Raw genomic sequence first — 27517 nt, 5'->3', positions numbered from 1 at the left:
AAGCTCCCATCACACATGTAACAGACTCTTAAGGATTCTACTTTTCTTCTGTTGCTGGGATAAGGTTTCTTTGACATGTGACTTTAAAATCTGGAGCAGCCTAATAAAAACAATTTGCCACATCACAACAGAATAACTATTCTTCTACTAGTCTTCCAGTCCCCCTTATAGTTGTTACAAGTAGAATATGGAAATACATTCTCAGAGTCTTCTAAGAAAGCCCAAAATATATGACCTGAGCTACTGCTACAAAATAGATGAGGAAAAGGATAAACAAAAGTAAGAAAATATAAAAAGAAATTCAGTCCCTTTATATCATACAGCAGTAAAACTAGTACAAGTCCAATTTTCATTTTCCTTGTAATTACCTGCGTAGCTTCCACTATAGAAAATAATGATGTTTATTATTAGATTCACCACAGATGTAAATTAAACTCTTTGGTAGAAGTCTAGAACTATAAAATTTTGAACAAATTACAACTGTAGTGCAAGGAAAAATAAATCACATTATTTCAGGTTAGAGGGTTATATTGCCCAAGAAATACTGGGTAATTACAGTATTCCTACCTATGCCCAGCTCCACATAATATTATCCATCATTTAAAGCCACAGTAAATTGACTTTGTAAATTTACTTTAAAAACAAAACAACAAAACAAGGCCAAGAAAACAGCACACAGATATTTTATTTCTGTTTTCTCTTTAAACAGATGACAACTTATATCTGCTTAAGGAATCTGCAAGAACTGGTATGTGTTCATCATCCTTTCCTAGTCTAGATTTCAGAGCTTCACTCAGTTGGTCATAGCAGGTAAAATAGATTACTGTGGTAGGAAGTGCCATTATTCTAAAATATAAGAGAGGGAATCTAAATTAATAGAAGTAAAGCAGGAGCATAAAGTCAACCATCTTGTGTGGATATTTTTCTCAAATAAGGAAAAGTTAAGTCTCCAGCTGGGTGTTGTTATGCATGAAGAAAAAGCATTAATCCCATGGCTTTGATTCACTGCCTCTAGTTCAGAGTTTCAAATTTACAGATTTCCCAGTTTTCTAGTTTTTAAGTTCATTAGGAAAAGTAAAATGATGGTGGATTATCTCAGTCAAAATCTATTTCATATCAGTTTCAGAACTGTTTTGATAAAGGCATGGAACTGAAAGATCTGAATATGAAGCAAGAAAATAAAACATTACGGAAGCAGCTACTAACCTTACATTTTTATTCATTTAACAGTTGGAGAATATTTTCTCTATCTTAATCAACACTTATGATTCTCATTACTTGAAAGACAATGTGGAGTGAGTAAATACAAGCTTTTTCCATTCCAGCATAGTACACACTATAACAAAACCAGCTAGATCTATAATCATTCAGTGTAGGGGTAAGACACCATAACTTACTATGAACTGGCAATCATATTTCCGTGTTATATCTGTGCCAATATAGCACATACCACCATTACCAAAAAACAGTGAAGACTGTCATGCTTGGAAAACCAACAAGTCATAGTCTACATCTTCTTTCAAAAACTGTGTACCTCTCTCCAATCAAGAAGCTGGTTCTTCTCTGCAGGAGTATGGAACACATGTTGAAGAAAAACTATCTGTCATGGCTGAAATACAGACCTCTAAGTTCAGTTAGAGCCTAAAGGTTTACATTTTGAAATTGCCACATGCTGCAGGTTAAATAACAAGGCCTGAGCTCCATCATGGTTTGCTTTTTTGTGCCTATATACTGAGCACTGTGTGCAAATCAGAAATGTACCAGTGCTTTCCCACTGGGCTCTTTGACTTGGAACAAGAGAAGTGTTAAACACCACTTTATGTCTTACAAAATACAACTTTAATGTACACATTAGATTTGACCACTTTCTCAATTGCTTATGGAGGAGGACAAATTACAGAGGTCTTAATTACTATCTGTACTAGGTTAATATGAATAACAAGATAAAACAGATTGGTGCTGTTTAGCCTAAAGAGAATAGCAGGAGGGGATATGATAACAGTGTTTAAATATGTAAATTGCTCTTCTGGACAGAAAAGGAATGACCTGTTTTCCATGACAAAGTTGTATAGGATAAAAACCAATAAAGTTCTTTGGAGTAAAGAAGATTCTAGTTAGATGTTTAAAAAACCAATTAGGTCAGGGTAATGAGATGCAACACTTGAGTGTGGAAACAGCTGTGTTGCTGTTTGCTAGGATAGCCAATATCAATCAAACACTAGCATTCTCTAACGATCATGTTCTACCCTGTGATTCGATGATGCTCTCAAGGGGACGGTTACAGTAAGAATACCAGCTCTAAAAGGCAGAATGAAGTCTGATATTCCTGCTGAAGTACTGAGAATGTACCAAAAAAGTTGCAAGGAGAAATCTCAAGATCCGGCAGAAATTATACTCTCTTTAGATGTTTCTGATCAAAATGATTACATCATTATCTGTAACTTCAGAATTTACCATTTTTTTTAAAATCACTTAGAAATAAACATACTAATTTTTCTAAATAATGGAGTAATTTTTTAACAATAATTAATAATATGTTACTATTAAAAAGAACATTCAGTTTACAGTGTTGGGGGAAGTCTACTCCACAGGGATTTAAGTACCTCTATTTGAATAATTTTCACAAACGCATCCTATAAATATAACCAGGCAAAGCAATAATTAGCTACAAAGCTTTTGTACTCAGTATTATATTTTAGCTGGCAGAACACAAAATTAATGTATTAAAAAAGTATGTTTCTAAAATGGCTTATCATTCTAAGAACTGAATTTTGTAACTGCTAACGCTAGCTAGTTATATTTAATCACACAAATAATTCCACTGAGCTCAACAAAAATATCTGTGTGTTTGAAATTAAGGATCTCCTTCCATCTTTAAAGGACCAAAGTAGTAAGTTTTTATCAGTAACTAACAGCCCTGTGAATAAGTTATTTCCAGAACTAACACAGCACAGCAGCAACTTGTGGAAACTTCCCCAAAATAATCCACTAAAATATTTTTTTTAATACATAACAAAAGTTCTAGGCATGAAATAGCAGTGAACTCTCAATGATCCTTCAATACTTGCTTTCTCTGACAACAATGTGACAATATATGTGCAATGTGTATACACTGCACTATATACTTGGAAGCTTACAATTAATATCACAGCAGTCCCATACATTCCCAGACTACTGACAGAAGAAGAACACTAAACCTTGAAGATCATTCAACTGAAATCACCATCAAAAAGACAATGTCCCTAATATTAGGATACCTACTTTTCTTAAACATTTGGGGGAAGGGGTTGAGATTTGATGGATTAGAACATGCTTAAGACCAGGCATTATCACAGGGCCTCCAAAGATACAGAACCTGTCAGAACACAAAAAGGACTCACAGGAAGAAAAAGGCAAATACCTTTAGAGGAGACAGCCTTGATGGACAGATCCATTGAGGTAAAAAGTTTTATGGGGAAAACACATGATTTATTAAAACAAGCCTCACTTGAAAAAAAGAAGCTTTGAAAGGGAGTCAAGAAACACTAAAAAGTCCTAACATGATTTGATAAAAAAGACATTTAAGAGGGAAAAAAATTAAGTCAGAAAATGCCATACTAGTATTTTATGTTTTATCCAAATATATTCTGTACTAGTTAGTTTATATGTTTATAATCCAGTTTCAACAAATCTACAATACAGGAAGGTATAGATAAAAGACTGGAGAAAGGATGTAACTAAATCCAATGGTTGAGCAGCATATTTATATACCTTACTAACTGTAGGGGTGAATACAGCAAACATTTGTCCAGTCCTATCACTGGAAACCTACAATGTCCACTACAATTTTCTTTACTGCACAATTGTCCAGCAGTGGTTTTTTTAAAAATGAAAGGAGACCCAATGATATGATAGTCATTCTTCTTTATGAATCACCTTGTCACAGCAAAAATGGGCATAAAATCATGCAAATTAGAAGACTGAGTTTTTAAAAATTATATGGTAAAGTTAATTGAAAAATTTGAACTTATGAAGTTATTATTTAAAAAAAAACCACTGTAAAACTGCTCAAGAAACCTTTAGTATGAACATTTCATTCTTCTCAGAAATTTTATTCTGAAAAATTCTTGATCACATGTGTAATTTAATGGCGGAGTCAAACAAATTCTTAATTAATGAAGCAGCATCACAGTGTCCGACAACAAGTCTGCTTCAAATGTCTGAGTAAAATGCTAGTCCTGCAAGTTTCAGAGGATCCAGAACTTGACACATGAACTTAGCTTTAAAACACCATTTGTGTTGTTAGGTCAGCTCAGGAGCATACTGGGAGATCTGTGGACAGAAAAGCTGTAAGCAGGTACAGAAAATCATCACCTGCAATCAGCATCTATTGGCAATATAGCTCAGGCAGGGAAAATAAAATCATAGAGCCAGTATCCCCTGAAGAGAGCTGTGCAGCTGCTGCCTTGCTCATCTTAAGGAAGGAGTATGTATTTTCTTGTAGAAAGTAGGAGGTATCATTAATCACCATATAAATTACAGTGTAACCACACGAACACCCTCTCAGATGACAACAGATTCTAGTAGTGTTACTGATTTGTTATTAATTTGAGCTGATTTTAATAATTTTTGGTGATTTTGATTTAAATAAGGAATGATTTGGAGTAACCATACAACCAGTCATGCTACTACAAAGTCCTTTGTAAAGTCCCAGGCTAAGGCTGCATAGGCCGGTAATAATCATTAACCAGATTTCTATTCAAAGGATAAGACTCATAACCAGGTACTATTGTTAGGCTGTTCGGTGAGGATGATTTATTGGCCTGTAGACCAGGATGTTCTAAAAGATACATTGTGAAAGGGCCTTGAAGCATGTTGAAATTGCAATGTGAGCCAAAGTCCTTGAGTCAAGGGCATTGGAGGGTCCTTCTTTTGAGTCAGTTGACCGTGGTGGTCGCAAAAGCAGCCCCCTATATAATCAGCATGCTACTGCATGGTGAGTTAGCTGTGCGTTGTTGGTGAGATGACTCCCCTATGCACCCAGCCATTAATAAAGGAGTGTCTGCTTATCTACATCACACTGATGTCGAGAAGTTCTTTTATCCCATTTGGTGACACTAGAACTTGAAAAAATCAATAAATTTCCAGTATGCTACTTAAAAATGTTTTCAGTGCACAGTTTTATACAAATGTAAAACGTTCTTACATTTTAATGTTCTTACATTGTTATGTCCCTTTGAAATGCCCAGCTTTTTATACCAGGCTTTGCTGTTCCCATTCTCACACACACACATATGATCCATAAGGTCATAGGAGTATACAAAACACTTTCCTAATAAAATGGTATATAAGAATATAGTTAATATAGTAAAATTGTTCTTACTCAGCAGCAATTTCTAGTTGGATATAATGGCAACACAGATTTATCTTTGGTTAGACACAGAGAGGCATAATAATCTTGGAAAGTCTATGACAACAAATCGGGTAAAAAGAAAGAGGGAACAAAAGTACTTCTCAGAGTGCCAGACTAAATGAAACTGCCCTCGCAGGCTCCAGGAGACATGTTTATGTTATACTACCATCTCTTGAAGGCTAAAGACAACTCAAGACTCGAATGTCACTACCACATGTAAGAATATGAACATCTTTCAGACTTTTAAATCTTTTATTAAGTACCCTCAGCATCCACATTACAAGTGGAGGTATTATGTCTTAGGTTAGACTCTAGATCATCCTCTCTACTTGGTTTTGATTTCTCCTACATAAAGTATGTTGAACCTGCTTGATAAAATATTATTGTCATTACAGAAAAATACTTTGAGCGTCACATTTTCAGATTTTTGAAGGGTGTAGAATTTACTAAAAATACAGGATAGAAGGCACAAGTATTCTTCCTGATTTACAAGTGTGACTGCAGATATTCATCTCCACATACAACATGAAACACCAGTCATCTCCTTTCCTTTTAAATCTTGTTTATTATTTACAACTAAATAGTAGGAATCATTGGCATATCTGTGAGTACACAATGTTTTCATCTACTTAGAACCCAAATGGCAAGTGACTTAGCTAAGACTTACTACTCTTTTTCAAAAGTCTCCAGACTCTGGAGAAGATGAACTTTGATATAGCATCCTCATGACGTAAGCCCTCTGCTGAAATATTTAGTTATTTATTCGTAGCTTTTTTTTAAACTCAGTAATAGTTGTACCTTTTTCCACAATGAAAATACTAAGATAGAAAAAAGCCTGTTTAAAATGGTATGTATTTATGGGATTTTTTTTCCACTATGTCTCTTCAGTGGCATGTTCTTTCTTTAGCAATTTAAGTATATGCTGCTGTGTTGCTTCTTTTCCTCCCACTTACGCTGAAGAAACAAACATAACTATTGTGAAACAAATGAAAATGTTCTGTAGTTCAGCATTATGATAACTATCAGCTAAATACAACAGCAAAAAGCAAACGGTGTCCTCCATTACACTACACATTTATTTACCTTTGAGGATGGATTGCTTTGGGCTTGCAGTCGAGTTTTGATAATATCAATAGGAGTTACTAAAAGGAAACAGAAGTCATTTAGAAACACTCTGCATGCCCTGAAAATGAAGAAGTGTACAGATGCCTTATCATGAACTTACATGACTTTTTCTTTTCCCCGAGGGAAAAAAGAGACCTGTTTTACAATGTTATCAGACAGGGGAAAAAAGGAGAACTACAAATCCTGTATGGTTTGCAAGTGGCCCTGTGTATCTTTTCTAATTTACTAACAGCTGCACAGACAACAGAGATACACAAATCTCATCCAAAAAACATTGTGTCATCTTGTCTGAAAGTCCTAAAACTTGTCCTATTATGCTCTGCTGCTAACCTTTTATAAGAGGCATACCACATGACATATGAGTTCAGATTTTAGCCTCAAGCATGTAAAATATTGCAGCATTTTTCATGTGTTTATTCTTTTTCAATAAACTGACCATAACAGCGATGTTCAAAAGAAAAAAGTTAAACTCATGATGCACTTTGCTGCATGTAGACAAGATCTAAAACTTTAGAGTTGTTGAAAAGTAAATAAAGGTTTAGTGAATACTTCATTGCTTCCACTCCAGCCCTTACAATTATTACAGGCCTAGACATGCTGAACAGTACAGTGGCTGGTCAGCAGGACCACTGAGGGCTTGATTCGTTTGCCTACATACAAGCAGCCGGTGCCATCTGAGTCTCTGAGGTATCCAAAATCCCTACACATTTGAAAGAAATGACACAGGACTTACAGCCTTACATACTAAGCGGCAGCTAGAGGCTAAGTCAAATACTCTATCTAGCATGTGTCTCACTGAACGTATTCCTTTGCACGGGCAACTGAGTCACACCTTAGCTCTCTATTGATGCCTCTCAGTTGACTAACAGAGGTTGAATAGTTGGCTCACATTTCAATATCTAAATGTAGGGATCTAAATGTGACTCAGGCAGCTCAATTCAGTTGCCCAAAATTTGGCCTCCAGTAGCATTTTAGCCACTCACAGATTTTCTGCCTCATCTCCCAACTACCATTTCAGAAAGGATCTGGTCTCCTGCACCTCCTGAGGTCTTGAATACCAACACCGTATGCTACACTAGAATCTTATGTACACACAGTTGGAATCCACCTTGGGAATTCTACAGGTCTGATGTAGCTTTTCTTGCTACTTTACCTAACATCGCAGGACACATGGTATAAAGACAGACTAAAAAGACTACAAATTTGACAGGTTGCCGGTAAGATGCCATTTTGCAAAAATCTGGAAATTTTGTGGGGGAAAAATTGTCCTTAGAAAATGACACATTTCTGTGCAGCATAATCAGTATTAAATGTCAGAACCAAAAGCTAGCTTAAGCCAAAAAGTAACTGAAATACAAAGTATAAACTAACAAGCTTGGAGAGCTCCAAGGGATAGGAAGTGCTGAAGCTAACCAACCAGTGTCTCCTTAGGTACACATGGTGAAGGAGGTCTTGAGCAAGACGACTGAATACGAAGCAGAAGATGAGTTCCACAGGCTATCCAGAAGTTTAAAAGCCTAACAAAAAGCTATCCTTAAAAGGAACGTTTAGGGACGCACACACCCCCTGCCCAATAAAAGTCTTTGACAGTATAAGACATCACAGCAGAATAAATTAATGTTACTACTGAGGTGGTAACATGAAGGGGGCATCTCACAAGGGCCAGTCTTGCAAGATTTGTGTCTCGTACTGTAAAGCAGGCTTTTATTTCAGATCTATTTTTAAGCAGCAGGAAGTATGGGAATTAATTTTTATTATTATTTCGTTTCTTGCAGAAAACAAGCAATGAATTACTACACCAAGAGGAAAAAATAAATAGAAATTAAAAGTTAATAATAAAAATTATGCTTATTTGCAGAAATGGTTAAAGATTATCAGGGACTGGAAAGATTTCAATTAACCACATTTGTTAAAATACAAAACAAACTATGAGGAAACTATTCAAAAATATCCTTGTTAAACATATTAGTGGAAATTTATAAACCATATATATATAGACATCAGGCTGAGTCAAACTGAAGAGTAATCACTTTGCAAAGATTCTCTCTGTGGCAAGCTTGATAGTTTGCCTTACCAAATAATGATGTAATTATAGCTCCACAACAAGAGGCCATTGCTTGCTGAGTAATGGTTGTTTTATCTAAATTGCTATGACTCATTTCAGCCATGGCTTTATCCCTGAAGAAGAAAGACCTGTTAAGGAACAGAAAAACATATTGCAAGACTATGTTCAAAAAGTGCAGAAAAATCAAAGGGAAAAATATTTTAAATTTTCATTAATACATTATGTATAAGCAGTGATAATGTAAATACCAGTTTTCTACTTGTATACAAGCACCTCTGTAATTTATTGAAATTTGAGAATTTGCACCATGTTTTATAAATAATCTAAGTTTTCTAAATTACAATAAATCTTCCAAATCCTTCTTACATGAATTAAAATGATTATATTTTTTGTAAACCACATTAAGTATTTAATATGTATTACCTCTTGCAGCAACAAAGGGTTTAGGAGCATGTAAATAATCTGAACAAAGATAAATTCCCAGCCTGCAGCCCATAAACCATAGTACAACAGAATAATTCATCTAGCCCTCCTCTTGCTTCCATCCCTCCTGGGAGAAAATCCAGAGGTCTCCTGGTTGATCCAACAGGCACAGCCTATTAGCGATGACTGCATCCCCTGGCAAGCTCCTCATGCAATAAACAGTGAGTAACTAGTATTAATGCTACCATTAAATAATAATTCCTTGAACAAATCCTGCTGTATGGCTGCACAGGCAAAGTTACAGTACCTTAGGAATGTACCCACAGTATTTAAAAATAAGGAGCTTATATATTTCTAGTATCTGTTAACTAGCCAGGACAAAAGGGAAAAAAAAAAAAATCAGGGCATAAAATCCTAAAATACCAGTGTATCTTTCAGAGTGCATGTCTTGCATAAGTGCAGTCATGATTTTATTCGTTTGCATTGATGTTTTTATTTAATCTACAGGAACACTATGTTTTGATATTTTCACTAAGTTTCAACTAAAAGATAAGAAAGATTAACCTGCATAAGGACCAAGATTCACCTCTTAGATGCTAACAACTACTAATTTGGGGGCGGTTATCTTTTTAAATATATTTTAAAACGTATTTTACAAAACTACTTTCCAGAATAGCACATGCAATCCGTTTATAAGCAGCGACCGGGTTGCGATCGCCGGAGGCAAAGCCTTCCGCAATAAAAACGTGGAGCATCCTCAGCCAGGCCCCCAGCCGCCTCTCACAGCCCGCCAGTCCCAGCACGGCCGCGGATGGCGAAGCCGTGCCCCAGGCCGGGCCAGGCCAGTGATCTGACCTCTCCTTTGAGCCCGGGAATGCCCCGGCGAGGGGAGGGCGGGGGAGCCTCCGAGGCGGGAGGCGCTGAACCCAGTTAATTCCCGGGCCTGCCGGCACCGCGCCTGCACCGGCAGGAGCTCGCTCCTCAGAAGAGGAGAGACGCTCCCCCGGGATTCCTGCTGAGGAGGGCGCCCGCCAGCCCAGCCTCTGAGGCGGAGGTGAGGCGGTGGTGCCCCTCCTCCCGCCGTAACGGCCACAGCCCTCCATCCCGGCGGGCCCCCCTGGCCCGGGGCCGCCCCTCCTTTCCGCCCTCCCCTCGCCGAGCGGGACCCCTCCCCTCCCCTCCCCTCCCCTCCCTCAGCGCTCGGCCCGCCCCCTGCCGCGTGCGCGCGCGCGTGGGGCCGACCGTTGGTGGAGCGCGGCGCGGCGCGAGGCGTCACTGGGACTGCGGCGCCGCTGCCGCTCGCCTGGAGGAGGCGCGAGGACCCGCGCGGCGGGCTGAGGCTGGCGGAGGCGGGAAAGCCTGGTGAGGCGGCACCGCGCCGCACCGGCACCGAGACCCGCGGCGCCCCGGCCGCTGCGGCAGAGAGGGCTGGGAGCCCGGGCGGGTGGCCGGGCTGTGGCGGGAGGGGAGAGCTTGGAGCCCGCCGGGGGCTGCTGCGTGCCGGGGCGCTTACCGACTGTGCCGATCCCCGCAGGTATGCCGGCGGGCGGCGGGGAGAGGAGGATGTGACGCCGCGGGAAGATGAAACCCAGCGCCGCGGAGGCCGCCGACAAAGCCGCGCGTCCCCGTAAGCGGCGGGTCTCAGGGGGTGGCCCGGGGGGGAAGCTGCCGCGCCCCTGCTTGGAGCGCGGGGTGGTCGGGGGGTTCCAGCCTTGCCTGCCGTCGGCGGGTCGCTTTCAGCCGCGGCCTGGTGCCGCTGCCGGCTTCCTGGCTCTGGCTGTGAGCCTCCGCGGACAGCCGGCTGCTGGGCTCGGGCCTCCCGCCTTTGCCGGGCTAGCGGGCAGGCACGCCTTGGGCTGGCTTCGCTAGTGCTGGACAACTGAAATAACCTTTGCATTGCTTGGGGCATTAAACGTAAAAGTGTATACCTGAAAAGGTAACAAAAGCTAACTTGGTCTGTTTTATAGGATGCTTGCAGTGCAAAGAAACTAGTAGGTAGCTATGTTGAAATTCGCTAGCCCACTGCCGTGCGAACTGCTCCACCCAGGCAGATCTTTGCTGGTATCAGGAGCATGCATGGAAGGCACGTTAGGCCCAGGGTATTAAAATGCAGTTGCTTTACGAGAGAGATTCTTTACTGTTACTGCAGTACTGCTAACTCACGCCAAACTTTTGGTTATCCCCAAGAAGTTTAACATGTATTTTTCAGTAGTAATTCCAGTATTTACTGTGTTAATTTTTGAGCTGCCTTGGCCATCACATATTTGATTCCTGGTCATCTATGGAATTTCACTTGCACACCTGCTTATCATCCATGTCTTTAGATTCTGAATCAGTTACATTATCCTAAGCCTCCCTATTTTCCTATTTCTCTAATTCTTTTGGTCTCTTAGGTTCTACAAAGCTGACTGCTGTTGCTGCTTCGCTTGTGTGTGTTCATAACCATTGCTTACAGAATCTTGCAGCATGAGTTGTGGTTCTGCTCCCCGTCCCATCCAAGACCATTTCAGGGAGGAGGAGGATACATAAGAGGGACTGGTTTGCATGTTGGCTTTTTGTCTCAAGAGGCCTGCTCACTTCCTGTAGCAGCCCTCATTGTCTCTTTTGAGCTTCTCCAGAACAGAAGCAACTAGGAGCAGGGTGGTGTCAGTCAGTGGGGAAGAAAAAACAATGTAAGACTAATGATGTGCAAGTCTTGGATAATTCTGTCTCTGTCATTGGTTATATATGGATTCCTGTGGAAGTATGTAAAAACAGAAGGTATGATTACTTTCACCTAATATTATCCTGGTTTCCAGCTGTTTAGCTACAGACGCTTCATGAGTTGCGTGTCATTTCTGTGCATTTAGGACCCCTCTTCCTGGTACTTGTGTAACCTCCCCTAGAAATCACATCTTAGTATCAACATTATTCTTTGGCCACAAGCTACACAGGGTTGCCTGGTTGCATAGGGAATCAATTCCTGTTTTTTTATTTTGTACCCAAGTCCTAGTTTTGTTTGGTGCCCCATAGCTCTTCTACTGGAATAGGCTCTTTAGCCATTCTCTCTGTGTTTTTGATTTTGCACATCCCCTAAATCATATACTTTACAGACTGACAAAGTCTTAATCTACAAGGCATTCTTCATGCCTTTGATTATCCTTGTTACTCTTTTGCAGGCTGTATTTAAGATGTGGCTGAGTCCTGCATTTATGAAGTGGTATAACAAAATGATCCATTTTATTTTCTGTTTCTTAGCAGTTTCTAATTTTTTGATTGCTACTCAGTATTGAGCTGATGGTCTTGTAACACTCCACCACACTTCAAGATTTTCTTTGAGAAATGAGGCTTATTTCTCACCCAGACTGAATTTTTTTATTTGCTTATTTAAATGTCTAGTCTAACACTTGGGCCTGCGTGAATAGCTCTGTGTTGAGCATCAGAAAAGTTCATCAGCACACTTTAATTGCTGTGTGTGGTTTTTTTAGAGTAAAATTCACTGGGACAGAAAGAGTGGTCATAACTAGAATGTTTCTGAACTTTAGGCTTAGTTTTCCTGCATCTCAGGTGGGTGCTCAAAATTCAGATAAATAGTAGGATCTAGGTCTTGTACTTTTTGGTGTTTCAGTTACTTTTGACTGTTTTTTGTTCTAATTATATGAATCCTTACTGGCTCAGATGAGTACGAGGCAGCTTATGTTCTAAAATGGTGTTCTGGTGATTCTTGGTGACTGCAAGTAGTGCATGTACTGTGGTACAGACGTAGCAAATACTTGCCAAACTGGGTGAGAAAATTGATGGCATTGTATAGCAACTGAAATAAAAAGTCCGTTTTAGGATATGATTTTAAGGAGAAACTTTTAAGGGCTGTATGTGGTATTATTATTAATGTCAGTTTTTCTTATGTTTAACACATAGCTATTTTTTAAAAGTCTTAGATAGCATGGAAGCTTGCCTTTCCATAATCTAGGAATCTTCCTTTTTGAAAAGAAAAAAATAAACATAGTTCATAAAACACAGTCCTGTTTAAATTGCCTTTTCTTTTTTGCAGCAGATGGAATGCAAGCAAAAACAGAAAAGATAAGATCTTATCTGAAGAATGTGAAAAAAGATACAGGAAAACCAGAGAAACTTAAATATAAACCACTCGCTGGGAAGGTGTTTTACCTCGATATTCCATCAAATGTGATCTCTGAAAAAATAGGAAAGGACCTCAAAGAACTAGGAGGGGTAAGTTAATGAGCAGAGACCTTTATGAAACTGCAAGAAAATCTGCACATGTGGAATGCCTTTTCCAGGTGCATTTTCATGTTATTTTTATCTTATATGTGACAGGATCTTACTTTTTTATGTTTGTCTTAATGTTTAATACAAACAATTAACTTATCAACCAACTATTTTACTTTTTTTGCTAGAAGCTGCTTTGCTAATTGTAACAAAAGTGTTTATTATAAAGGTCTGTTTTCAGTTGATTATTCATTTGCTTAAAATTTTATCGAAATTTAGTAAGTTTCATTGTTTGAGGTGATTTTTTTTCTGCTGCTTCTGACTATGTTGACATGTTTACATGTTACAACTAAAGTTCTTCAGCTGAATCTGAAAGAGATTAGATAGTGCTCTGTATACACTTGCTAAGTCAATAACTTCAGTAAGTACTTTCTGCACAGAGTATGTTAATGAGTATTTTTAAATACTTATTTAAATAATTTTATAAGCATCTTAATACTTTTTTTTGCTAATTCTCTCTTCTGTATGGAAGAAACACTTTGATGCAAGCAAGTACAGGATGTCATACTAACACACAAGCAGTGCAATTGTTAGTCCACTTTAAAGTCGAATATTTTTGAATTAGTGTAGAGGAATCTTGATGGTTAACGTATTAAACACACTTTAACCACAGAAGCAAAAGGGATCTGCTTAAATTGCTAGCTATTCTGAACGTTGCTTTGGCAATACTTCAACCTCAGAGGAGTGCTGAGCAGTTTTATGAAATTGATGCTTGTAAATCAAGATGCAGTCTGAAATGATAGCAGAGGCAAGGAATAGCAGTAACAGAGTTTCAAATTAAAGGCATCTGTTTACATTTAGCATTAAATGAGCGCACGCTATCTTTTGTCTTTCTCTCTAAAACGGAGTTTTAGGAATTCATATGTGAAAGGTAAAGTTGCAAATCAAAGACTGAAAAGAAAGTTTTTGTTTTATTCTGAGGAGTATATGCTGAAATCTGAGGTGCCCAGCACCTTCAAGATCGACTGCCATGTGTGTTTCATTGTTACTTGTGTGGAGTTGCCACAGAAGTGCCTCTCTGTCCCATTTCTGTACAAGGTACATAGAGCGGAATTGGAAGGCACAGTTTCAGGCTTGCTGCCTGTGTGAATTGTGCTTTCCGTACTGATTAGTGGAGAAGAGGAAAATATTTTAAGCTACGTAAACTAGCAAGAAATAACAAGGCAAATAGAGCTGATAATCATACAACAGTTGGTAATGAAAGACTGAAAGAACAAAATGGAAGAACATAAGCATAGGATAACCACATATTTTGTCTTGCTGAGTATGAAAATGTTATGTCTGCTTAAGTCTTCTACATTTTTGAGAAGTGTTATGAATACCTGAGGTGTGAAACATGGTAATTATCCTGAGCAGATTTTAATTTTTCTGCTGGTTCTAAACTCAATAAATTTATAGCTTCTTACAAACCATAAATTATATTTGCATCCACATGCCTTTAAGTTTAGCTGAACGCTTTATGAAATTTCTGTTACATAACATTATATAAACCATGGTTTTCTTTGAATTATTCTGTTATTTCTCAGTGCAATGTTTGACTACTTCTGTGTAGAAGGTATTACAGCTAGAGAGCTCAAAGAATTACAATAATCAAAACAAAGCAAAGGTCTTTTGATAAAGATTACAAAATTAAGAAATTGAAATTAAAATTTGTGAGTAGTAAGATGCTACTACATCTCAATTGTAATTGTCATCCAGATCTTTAGAAAATATCTTCTCAGTAATCCAATGTTTTTGAACTTAATTATTCTAGAAGTTTTGTCATTTTTCTTTAAAGTATGCAATGTAAAATTGAGTTATTTACTGTCATGAAATAATTATTTGCTTTATGTCTTTATATTTAGAGAGTGGAGAGTTTTCTTAGTAAAGATATCAGCTATCTGGTGTCTAATAAAAAGGAGGCAAAATTTGCACCAACTCTTGGTCAGATTTCTCCTGTCCCTAGCCCAGAATCTGCACGTAATGGAGGAAATAGTTCACCTCATCCTAGCAACCGAAAAGATCGACATGATGGAAGTTCATTTAAGGTAGTAGATACAGTAACTTTCTTACTAGTAATATGGCAAAACAGGTACAACCCATGGGATGTGCTCTTACTATTTTTCTCCTATTTTGTTTCCTAAAGATGGCAACAGTTCCTTGAGTGAATAAGGTGGTGTGGGGTTTTTTTGATGTTTGTTGGGGTTTTTTTAACAGGTCAAACGTACTTTTAAACTGCTTCAGGCTAACTTGTTAAACTTAACTAACTCAAATTAAGCAAGCTTTCAAAAACTAATTTGAAAAAGGGCCCTTTTCTGTAAATAAGCAAACTACACTAAAATCTGTTCTGATGTAGTGTGTCTGACTTATAATTAATAACATTGACATTGTTATGTTTGACAGCTGGATCAATATGGATAGGCTTGTGATGGCACCCACCAGTTCCTGTCTCTCTGGCCACACAGGCTATTAAAATCTGGCTGCTGTGATAATGTTAATGCAGATCTCTACAGAAGCACTCTTTGATAGTAGTTCAAGGAAATAATTCAAATATTTAAAACTGAACATTATAAAGTTTTTCTGAGCTCTTTCTTAGAGGATCATGTTAATTGCAACAGTTAGTATCTGAATTTGTGCAGGTTTACATGAAGTTGAGTCCTTTCAGAATTCAGTTGGAAACAATTAGCTGTGCTATGTACATGGTACTTATTCAGAAACATGACAGTGAGCCAGTCTGCAGGCTGGTCTTTGCATTGCATCAGTGAGATCACCTAATTTTCCAAATAACCTGGGTACGTAAAGGCAAGCTCATTGTGAATAAACAGCAGTGGTGATAGAAAAGATGGGGATAAGACAGAGGCTATGATTATATTAAGGACTGTTAGCTTAATTTGACAAAAGTCCCACTGATGAAATCTCATGTTTTGGTGTGTGCCACTGGCTGCTTATTCCCACCATCTGTGTTGTTCCAGCACTAACATTGCTTCAGCCGTGCAGTGACCTCCTTTGGCTGAAGATGATTACTTGTTTGGGGTTTGTTTTTCTTTTTTCTTTTTTTCACCCAGATTTTATCAACCTTATGGGGGGGATGCAAATTAATGAAAAATAGCAGTACAGTGAAAAAAAAATGAGACTATCATAGCTAAAACATGTATTTGTTAGCAACAATGTAAATTGGCTTACGTTTTGGTTTTTTTGAAATGAGTTCTAACGTGCTACAAATGTGTTTCTTCTTTAATATAGGTAGGTATGAGCAGAGGAAAATCCTTGGTTGAAAAAGCAATCAAAGAGCAGGTAAGCTGAGTAATCAACAAATTCATGCTTGAGAAACTGATTTTGCTCTTCTAGAAAACAAGCAGTAGTAAGAGTGGTCGTAGTGGTCTAAGAGAGAAGTCCCTCATGGAACGCTCAGGCAGAAGTTGAGTATTGCCTTGAGTACAACTGTCCGATCATACTTTCTGGGTACTTTGTGAAAAATTGAAAGACTCTGGAGTCTTATGACTAGTATTGTGATTTATCAGGATTGCTAATATAGCTAGCATTTGAGAGGTGCTCGTGAAGTTCAACTAAATGTATAAAATCACTGTCTTCAAATCTTACTATAAAATGTGACAACAGAATAATTTTGGCTTTATGAAAGGTTAAATACAATCTTGATGGTGAAGTGCTGTGACATGGAGATGGAAAAGTCAGTTAAGGAGAGCGATAGTCTTTTCGCAAGAAGCAAAGTGTCTGCACTTCGATCTCAGCTTTCGTATTACATGTTGTAATACATTTGTAATTGTTTTACATAATCTACTATAGTCTAAAATTATTAATATAATTTATTGTTTGCAGGACTTAATCCCCTCTGGTAGTATACTATCCAATGCTTTGAGTTGGGGAGTGAAGGTACTTCATATTGATGGTAAATATTTTTGTTTGATGAAGCCTAACTTGAACTTGTAACATTAATTTAATTATTCTTTTGTTTAATTCAAAATATTAAAAATTACAAATTATGTCAAGCATACAAAAATAAACACAGATGAGTATAATTCTCCCTCTCTTTGCCAGATGTTAAGAATTACATAGAACAAAAGAAGAAGGAGCTCTACCTCATCAAAAGAGCAGACAACTCATTTAAAGATGTGGTAAGTGGCTCTTTGCTGTTTGTGAAAATGCGATTTGTTTCATTACCGTGAGAAAACAGGTGTACTAAGTAATACCTACTGTGAAGCTTACAGATTTTACTTTAATAAAGTCTTGCTCATGTTCAGTTTTTCAGACCAGTATGTTTTATAAATTGATGTAAAAACTATCTTTGAAAAATAGAAAGTATTAGCTATACATTTCAGCATTATTAAAAAATAAATTCTATAGTAGCATTGACAAAATAATGTGTGGACCTTTGTAAGGATCTTTACAAGGTGGTCTTGTAAAGGATATCTAAGAATCAGTAGTACTGAACTGTCTGAAATTTCCATTCTGCCTGCCACAAAAATAATAAATAAAAAAATTGTAGCTTGGTTTTAGTATGATGTAGATTGTGGTTAAGTAGCCTTGTATAATTTTCCCTGTGGCACAGTGATTAGAAACCATTTCCTTTTGATGGACCATTTTGAAGAATCACAATTAGGTTTCCTGAAGAAGCTGTGTCTAAGGAATCTGTCAGTTGCTCAACTCTGCATTTTGTCCTTCCTAGTCTTTTAAAGAACTAACATAAAGCGTCTTTGAGCTATTCTGCCGATAATGTGTAGTTGGCATATGAAAATCCCGTTTTCTTCAGGTTTTAGTGTATGATACAGTGAGGCATTGAAACTGTTTTAGCTGCTTGTGTGCTCTGTCTGCAGTTGCTCTGTAATGTATATTAAACTTGTGAAGTTGTACAATTATATAGTCCAGGCAGGGGTCTGTGATAATAAGTAAATGGAAACATACCATCTAGTCTATGTTACGTTGTTTTGGAATGCGGTATTGGCTAATTACTGAGGGCACATGAAATCTTCTGCTAAATCATCAGTGTGTCTGTTCATGGATAGCAGGGTGGAGTTTTTGTGCAAGTAGCATAAAATACGAGTTTTTACTTTAACCAGAATCAATTACAGCTAACAGCTGATGCTTGAATGTAGATTTACTCTTTTCTGAAGGCAGAATACTCCTTTTAATTTTAATCTTCATTGCTAAAAATCCATTCAAATGAGAAGAATTGTTTTAGTTGGAGAATGTTGCTATCTGCAGTTTTTCGTGGCATTTTAGTGTGTAGTTAATTAGCATTTATAGTGTTGTAAAAACATTACCCATATTTAAGAATCCGCTTTCAACCATGGCAAGGTATTTTGGGAGAGGAGAGAGAGTAAGTGTATAAATTTACCTTTGTGGGTTTTTTGTTTGGTTTTGGTTTTAGGAAAAATAAATTGATATGTCTCAAGGAGAACACTTTTTTTGTAGCGTAGAAATAAATATTTGTGAAAGATGTCACCATATTTCTGAGGTACTAATGAGCTTAGTTTCCTGCAGAATTTATTGTGACTGTGTATGAAGTTGTGATTAGCACAGGGAGACCCTCATAAATTAAAATTAGCTACAGCTAAATCTTTAAGTAAAATGCAGAATAATATTCACAGGGATTATATACCTTCTCGGTTTTTTTTTTTTGGTAGGGAAAAGAAGTTACTGCTCAGAAGTCAAGAAGTAAGTACTTCAATATTTGTAGAGGTTTCTAGTTTGCTTTATTTTCTGAATGCTTAAAAATGTACTACTGTTCTCATCTGGTCAAGCATGCTGTATTCTAATTTGTATGTCTAAGAAAAGCATGTAGAAAAAAATTAATGGAAGTAAAGAGTTTATCAAAGCATGTACATAATGAGTTCTAAAACAATTCCTGCTTGTTTATTCAGCTACTGGAGTAACTTGCTGAATGAAGAAAAGTATTTTTCTCAATTTTCTTTTTTCGCCCCTTGAGCAGGTAGACTGAAAAATCCATTTGTCAAGGTGGAAGATCGAAGTCGGTAAGTGTTCTCTTCTGCATTCAATAATGCGGTTCTCAAACTGAGTAATTCAGAAACATTTAGTATGCCTTGAGGAAGTGGCCTTCAGATTTCAATTTCCTTCGACTTCCTGACTTCAGATGCCAGGCATACTGTCCTCTTATAATACACAAAGTTTTCATCTCTGCATGCTCTGCGTATAGGTATCTGTGTTTAGCCACTGAATGAGATTGAGCAAGTAGTAGTATAGTAGGGAGTATATGCAGTAGGTAATGGAACTGGAAAGTTAATATGTAGCTCTGGTTTGTAGATCACAAGAGTGGGTTCTCCGGGGTACTTTCTACCAAGGGCCATACGAATGAAAAGGAAACCTGGAAGCTTTGAACCTTGACATCTTTTCTTGGATCCAAATCCTGTAGCCCAAAAGGCCAATAAAATTTTGATGCTAAATTCCAGTCCTGTAGTCTCAACTCAGTAACATTCATCTCCTGCAGAGACTGTTTAGATGTAAGGAAAGGGAAGTTGTTATAGTTAAAATTGCCCTTTGAAATTAGGTTTAATTTCCTGTTCAATCATTTCTTTTTAAAATGAAAAAAAGCCTATTAATCAGATTTCAGTATCCCTAGTAGTGTGAAATCTGATACTTCAGCCTTTAAAATTTTCACATCTTTCTGGTCCTGTAATCAATCAGACCTGCTTCTGTAAGGAAATACCAGTTTGCCAGAAGTTGAGAGAACAATGGATTACAAAAAAAGTGCAGTTCTGCACAGCATGTTTTGCACCTTTAAATTCTTAACTAACTTCTGCTTTGTGATGATGGTTATAAGCTCCAAATCTTTGACCTGATTTATTTGACACTTTCCTGAGTTAAAAAAAGATACTTAAACCGGGTCTTACACTGTAAGTTGTTGTAATTGGTATGAGGGACATGAGGATACTGGGGACAATTGGACAAACACGATTGTAAGTACAAGAAATTTGTATATAAACGTGTGAATTTGACTTCTGAATGTAGCTGAGTACTAAACACTTGAAACATTTAAATGTCTGTAGCATAAACAATGCTTTTTAATGTTTAAATGTTTATGCAACATGAATAACAGTTTGGAAGCAGAACAAGATGCTTAGCCTATTATGTTTTCCAGAGTTGCTTTTTTTCTTCTGCCTGGGTAGCTTATAATAGTAATGTGGGGAAAAAAATTCAGACTGAATTCTGGCATCAGCATTTCAGTCAAATGAATGTGAACTTTTGGTATGTCCTATTTTAAACGTTTTTAATATACTCAGCATGGGTACGGTTGCTAGTTCTGATATCTCTTAAGTACAGTGGTGTACAGGAGAACTATCTTTCTGGAAAATGAAAAGGTCAGTTTTTATATTTTGAATGATGAATTGATTAAAATTTGTCAAAAAGGAAGAAAATGGAAAAAAAAAAAGCCTTAGATGTTAGGAGCTTCTATAGCTGCTTCTCAAGAACACAGATGCACCATCATCCAAGTTGTTAGCTTACATGAAAGCCATACCCCGGGAAATGTGTAAGACAGCTATGGAAAATCAAGGCAAATCTATTTTGAGAAAAGTACCAAGTTTATAGGAAGGAAGGACAGAATGACTTATTACGGGATGTTGGTCTGCTTAGCATTCTGTGTACGTTATGTGTAAAGAATATATATAAAAGGAACACTTTTTCAAGATTTGTGCTATAAACCTTTTCCATTTCTGATGGTTCTAATGCACTTGTTTTGTCTAATACAGCAACTACCGACCGTTTTATCTGCAGTTACCCAGTTTTCCAGTTCTGAACTACTGTGTTCCAAAACCGTGTAGTCCATTTGAGGTGGATAAGAAGCATCCTTCTGGTCAAAAGCAAACTCAGTCTAAGCAAAGGTTTGTTGAAAACATTACTGAGGTGTGGATAGAGGAGAGGGCGGTTCTCTACATTCTAAAGTAATTGTTTTCTGAAATAATTGCTCTGCTTCTAATTTCGTGTGATATTTAATACTAATAGCTGTGTCTCAGCTCATGTATTTGCTGCACTGTAACTGTTGGTGTATGTACCCTCTTTATCCTGTCTTTAGTCCTTTTTTTTGGACATACAGATGTATACATCCAAAAATGCGGCCTTCTCCTATCACTGTGGGTCAGCATAAGATATTTTTTTCCTTTCTGCCACTGGTTTCTTCTTTGTCTTCATCTGGGATGCCATCCAGTAAGTATTTTACAGGAAGTGGATTTCTTAAGACTTCTGATACTTGTCAGTATAATGCCAAAGTAGGCAGTTAAAATTTTTTAAAACAGTGATACTCAATCACAGTGCAGAATCATTGTTAAAGAGTGCACATTGTTGATAAAGTCTAATTCATAGAAATTAGATTCTGCAGATACTGCTTCAACTCTTCAGAGATAAAAAGTGGATGCCATCTGCCCAGTAGAATTGCAGTCAGTCTGACAGCAAGTGTTTATGTGATACATTTTGGCATTCAGGCTCTATTTGAGCACTCCAGGTGCAGTTAGAACTTTTGGTAAATCAATTTTATGATTTGAAACTACTTAGTCTTAATTATCTGGTTTTTGGTGAATGAAACTATTGTTTTGAATTTCTTCTACCTAGCATATCTGGAGTATTAATGATTCTTTGACTGACCTCTAAAACTGATTCATGTGAGAGACTGAATATATTTAGGTGAAAGGTAGCTTTGCTATACATGGAACTTCCTGTATCTAGTAACTTTCGCTGCTTTTCTGTCCCTGGTCTAAGACTTATTTAGGTTTTCTTCATGAAATAGCTTCTGTTCAGTCTTTCATCATTATTATAGTGCTGGAGGTTTTCAGCTGATGTTGCCATGATGAAAAAAAAAAATCATTTTTGTGGGTTTTTTTTAATTGCAATGAATGTAGCAGTATGAAAAAGCAAAGCAACTATCATACAGTAGTAACCCTTGCAATAATAAGGCAATTTCTGATGTCTCTTCAGAGGGGGTTAGAAAGGCCCATTCTTTTTAAAGCATTAAAAAAAAAGGCAATATTATTTTCATGTATATGGATTAAGGAATATGATATATTAAAAATTTCAGGAGTTATATTTGAATGAATATTCGTATTTAATCTTTCAGGTTGGCACATAACAAAGAGATATTTAGGTGGGAGATTATTTCATACTCAGCAGCTAAATGAGAGGAATGTCAGTTTTGGGAGAGAGAAAGGGGAGTGCTTGCTTGTTTTATCTTCATCTGGGAGAAAAGCTTGTTGAAGCGAAGTTGTCAGTTCTGCTTCTGCATTGGGCAAGACCTGCAGACATTATTCAATCTTCAGATGATAAATTCTGTTGCTTATATCCTGCTTATTGGTTCTCTGTGATTTTTACAGTTCTAAAGAGGGAAGGTGAAGGGTTAGTCTAGTAGGAAAAGTACACGGTTAGGTGGAGCCTGTCCTGTGAAACCCAACAAATGCTGGGGCAGGTGTTTACCGATTTAGACTTGTTGACTGGAAGCAGTTGTTGAAAGCAGTGCACCCTTATGCTGAGCAATGCATTGCAATGCTTTGTAAGTTAGAGATTTTTTTCAGGACAGGTTTTTTGATGTAAAGGCCTGAGTTTACATCTGTGCAGATACTTGGTAAAGTCTGTCAGAATGATTTTTGACTAGACAGGGAGATGGCACTATTCCTCTGAAGTAAAAGGGAAGAAGAGATTGATGACTTTGCTTTACCGCTAGCGTGTCATCCTTAGGTGGTTTAATAGTGAATTGCAGCAAACAGTAGCTCTACCCAGATGAGGACTCTGAAGGTCATGGAGCAGCTATTGAAAACCTCTTCATGTTTTAATCTCCAGGAAGAACTTGAGGTTCAGTTCCTCATATTTCCACTTAGCCTGTACCTAGAAAAACAGGACAACATGGCATTTGGTCAGCATATTCAAAACCTATGTATAACCAACAAATATGACTGTTATTAACTTTTACCAGAGAATGAGGTCACCATATGTTTTTGCTGCATCAACAAGTGTTTTCTTGGCATCAAAAGCACTGACAGTCAAGATGCTAGAAGGCTTTTTTCTTTTTTTCTAGTTTTGAATTTATCAAAACCTTTTCTTTTACCAGCTATGCACAAAGATTTCAATATATCCTTTGATTTGTCAAATGAGATTTTTTTATTTAGCAATTTTGCATTGTTTATTCCGAGTCAGTGATAGTAGTACATCTATACTAACCTGGATGTTTTATGCTTACATATAGTTCCACTGGGTCTGCCTGTTGTCTTGCAGTAGATATATTTTTTTTTAATTAATGCATAATTTTTCTCTTTGTTTTTTCCTAAGCATTGACTAACACAGTGTAAATAGTTTGAGGGGAAATAAAGTGGGTTTTTTTATTTTTTTAAGTAAGAATGAATATACCTTGAGAGGCAAGTATAGAGCTCAGTTCCATATTTGAGACTTACTAATAAATCTTTTCTGTTAACAGAAACAAAATAAATAGTGACAAGGACTGTGAAACTCCTATTCAGCTCCCTCAGAAGGACAAAAAAAAGAGAGGATACTGTGAATGTTGTGGGAAGAAATATGAAGATCTGCAAACAGTATGTGAAATGTCAAGTACATGCTTTGATACAGTCATAAGTCTTAAATGTGATATTAACAGTGGTTTCTACTTGCAAGTTAAATGTGTTTTTTATCTTAAAAGATTTTCTGAATATATCTCCTAAAAAGCAGCAAGTGGGTATTTTTTTTCCCCTGTACATTTTAATTCTTGATTGCTGCTTCTATGTATGATAACTGAAGGCACTATTAGTTCACGTCTGAGACACTGGTAATAAATTAATATTTATTTACTGCTCCATATCATACTGTTGACTTGTATGTTTGTATCTGTACTATTAGATTTGTTTTTTCTTTAATTCCAGCATCTTGAAAGTGAACAGCACCGAAATTTTGCACAAAGTACACAGTATCAAGTTGTTGATGATATAATCTCAAAGTTTGTTTATGACTTTGTTGAATACAAAGATGATGCAGAAAAACTAAAAAGGTAAGTTACATGCTTTAAATTTTAAAGACTCTTGAGTTAAGACAGTGAATGTAAAGATACTTAGTTCTGCAATTTTGGATCTGATACAGAATAAATTCATATTTTTTCAGTCTGAAATAAATCACTGAAATTTGCAATGCAGTTGTGCCTAGCAAATCAGTTCTATAAGGCAGAAATTAGAGAAAAAAAAATTAAAAGTGCAGATGGCATCACAGAAAAATGAGACTGAAAGGAATTGCCAAAAGTTGTCCTACCTATCCTTCAGCTTTAGAAAAGGAAGATCTACTGTACTAAAATATTGGTGTCAGAAGGACAGCAATGTCTGAACATCTTGCTCTAAAAACTTTGTCATTCTTAGTAGGCTAAGAACAGCAATTGATATCTTCCTCAGTCAGTCTGATCTCCTCCGTACCAGTGGAAAAACTTTTCCTAGTCTAAGCAAGATCTTCCTGTCTATCTGTACTCTAAGCCCCTTAGTTTCTGTCCTGCCTGTGCTGGACAAAAAAATGAAGACTTTCCTTCCTTCTTCATAGCTCAAAAGCTTAAATAGGCAAGAAAGACTTGTTTCATGTCTTGGACTGTAGGCAGCAGTGTCTTCATCACTTGGAACAGTAACTCAATTCAAGATTGCTCTGATTTTTTGCAAATGAGTTGGGAGATAAGGAATAGCTTTCTCATTTATTTAACAAAAAAAAAGTATTGAAGAAATATATTCTTAGTGAAATCAAAGGAAATGCAAATAGAGTTGAAACAACTGATAGCCTAATGAAAGCAAGCCTTTATTCCTTTTGTGATTTAAAAATACTCAGAGTGGTTAGGTTTGAAATACTATGTCGAGAAAATCATACATGATTATGCTAATTTTGTGTGTATATATTGTGGAAAATTTGTAAGTATTCATAGTCATTGCATTATATTAATTAACTTCTTTTGTTCTTAATACCACTGTGAATTGAGATTTACTGAAATACTAGACTACTTTGTGTATTTTAAAAACGATTTTATGAGCTGTAGAAACCAATAAGAAAACATCAAATTCAAGTATAAGACACTCTGTTCCTGTAGAAGTAGTGTGGTGCTACCCTAAATAGATCTTTCCTTTAAAAATAAAAATTGCTTTGTTGGTTTGTTTTTCTAGAATTGGTTGCATATGGGGTGGTTACAGATGTTTTTTTCAAGTGTTTGTTAATAGTTTTAAACAATTTCATTGCAGGACAAAATGTAGCACAGGATATTTTTCTCCTATTATTGGAAAGATAACTAGACCAGATGAGCTGAAAGAACGACTGAAAAAGCAACGCATTTCATTGAAAAGTTACTCATGGAAGGATACAGCAATGCGGGCACTCAAACTGGATCGCCAGCCTGCAGAAATACAACCAAATTCTGTGCCAATACCTACCCCTATTTCTGGATCTGTCTGTTCAGTTCTTTATTGTCACCTGTCACAACCTTTGGAACCGAAAAGTAAGTTCAGAAATAATGATGAAAATACTAAAACTGATTGCTCCTGTGCTGCAAACTTAAGAGAAACTGTTTTATCATCAAATTTCATACAACCACCCCCTCAGAAATATGACAAAGCATACGTGGAGAACTTGTCTCAAGCTTATGAGCCATTCAGTAAAGAAATACGGGAACCAGAGGTAGATAAAAAGAATTTACAGTGTTTTCAGGAAGGCACGCATACTTTTTATTCTCATGCTCATGATACAGATTTTAGTGAAAAAGACAAAAACCTATCACAGGCAAAACGAAAATTAAATAATGCAGTAGTTCTACCAGCAAAGTGTTTGAAAAAAACAGATGCCAATCCCACATTTGTCAAGAAACATTGTGATTTATGTGATAATCATCAACTGATGCAGCACAGCGTAGGTCTGGAGGCTGAGGTATCTGATACTGCTATAAACAAAGAACTTAATGAATTGACTGCCAGCACCACGCACTGTTCACCGTCTGGAAAGCTGCACAGAAAAGTGAAGCTTTATTTGGGAAGAAATAAGAGAGAAACCTGGAAACAGAATACAGAGTTATGCATAAAGTATACAGATAGGCCGACTGTTCCTGAAGAGAAGAGAAGTTCTTGTAGCTCACCAGTACAGGCCCTACTGGAATTATTTCAGACAAGTGAAAGAAACTCAGAATTTGGAGGTTTTTCAAGTTACCCTGAGAACAAAGGCTCAACTAGCATAAAAGATATATGGGAAGGGCAGAATACAAATGTTATGTGGTCATTATTTTCCTCTTCATCCTCATCCCCATTTGTTGGATTTTAATGCTGCTTTATTTAATATAATGATTTTTCAAGTAAACTTGCAAATTTAAGATTTTATTCATGGAGACTTTAATTGCTGTATTATATGTACAGATTGTTTGGTTTTCAAGTTTTTAATGCAAAAACTTCTGTATATGTAAATATGGAAAATAAAGCTTGAGTTCTTTTTTGTTTGTTTGCTTTTCTTAAAAGGAACTGCTTTGTCACAGCTAGTAAAAGGCTCTGACCCCAGATTTGGGGTTAAATTAATGCTAGGTGAAACCAGTAAGTATGATGTAGCTGAATTTGGATAGAATAATTTTCTAAAATCATTGATTAGGTACATTCTAAGTAACCACACTATAAATAACTGGATGTTTCATTGTAAATAAGGCAGTCCATTACTTATGGACTACTGCTGTTTTGTGGACATTTGGTTGCTTCCCTTCCTATTCCTTCTGCTGCTGCTTTATTAGAGAATGCAAAAAAAAAAAGTCATTTGCTTTCCTAATATTTCTTCTGCAGAAATTGTCTCGGGGAACCTATGTACTCACAAAGAAGTAGGATTAGGAAAGCATGTATTATTTTTTGGCTACTCTCTTATAATTTATTTTTGGACTAAAAGTAGCTGTATTGTATATTTCAGCCAGTAGGAAAGCAGTAGATGTATACTTTAAATTTTTCTTTAAAAAACCCCAAACACAACAACAATGGAGCAGCAACAACGACAGCAACCAAACAGCCAATAGGTTTCTGATTGACTCAGGCCATTTGTTTGATTTTTCTTTCAGAGTAGCCAGCCTGTCTGACTAGCTTACTCAGAGGCAGAGTGAAAGACCCAAGTGAGAACTGGGAAGACTTATACTTCGTATCTTTACTAAACCTGATCTCTTCCAGAATTTCTGTATCTGTAAATTGGTGCAGGGCCTGAGTATGGAATTATAGGAGGTAATTACAAAGCTTTATTAATAACTGTAAGTGCCTTAAAGTCAGATAAGAGATCTAAACCAGCAGAAA

The 27517-nt window shown here is 37.0% G+C and overlaps 1 protein-coding gene across 2 annotated transcripts; it reads left to right on the top strand.

Annotated features, from left to right (window-relative positions):
• The first annotated feature begins 10255 nt into the window (after nt 1-10255).
• Nucleotides 10256-26691, top strand: DBF4 (DBF4-CDC7 kinase regulatory subunit). Of its 2 annotated transcripts, none has more exons than XM_074864922.1 (13): nt 10256-10367; nt 10540-10632; nt 13036-13214; nt 15116-15298; nt 16494-16544; nt 17088-17157; nt 17307-17383; nt 18893-18923; nt 19198-19240; nt 20975-21106; nt 23680-23794; nt 24119-24243; nt 25457-26691. In XM_074864922.1, the coding sequence occupies exons 2-13, from the start codon at nt 10587-10589 to the stop codon at nt 26520-26522; spliced, it is 2118 nt and encodes a 705-aa protein (XP_074721023.1). In that variant the 5' UTR covers nt 10256-10367; nt 10540-10586; the 3' UTR covers nt 26523-26691. The 2 variants fall into 2 exon arrangements, with proteins under 2 accessions (XP_074721023.1, XP_074721022.1); XM_074864921.1 differs by having other exon boundaries at nt 19195-19240.
• The last annotated feature ends 826 nt before the right edge of the window (nt 26692-27517 follow it).

This window comes from Strix uralensis, chromosome 1, assembly GCF_047716275.1.
Source record: "Strix uralensis isolate ZFMK-TIS-50842 chromosome 1, bStrUra1, whole genome shotgun sequence".
Classification (NCBI taxonomy): domain Eukaryota; kingdom Metazoa; phylum Chordata; class Aves; order Strigiformes; family Strigidae; genus Strix; species Strix uralensis.
Note: the sequence above shows the minus strand (reverse complement) of the source record. Positions and strands in the feature narration are given on the sequence as shown.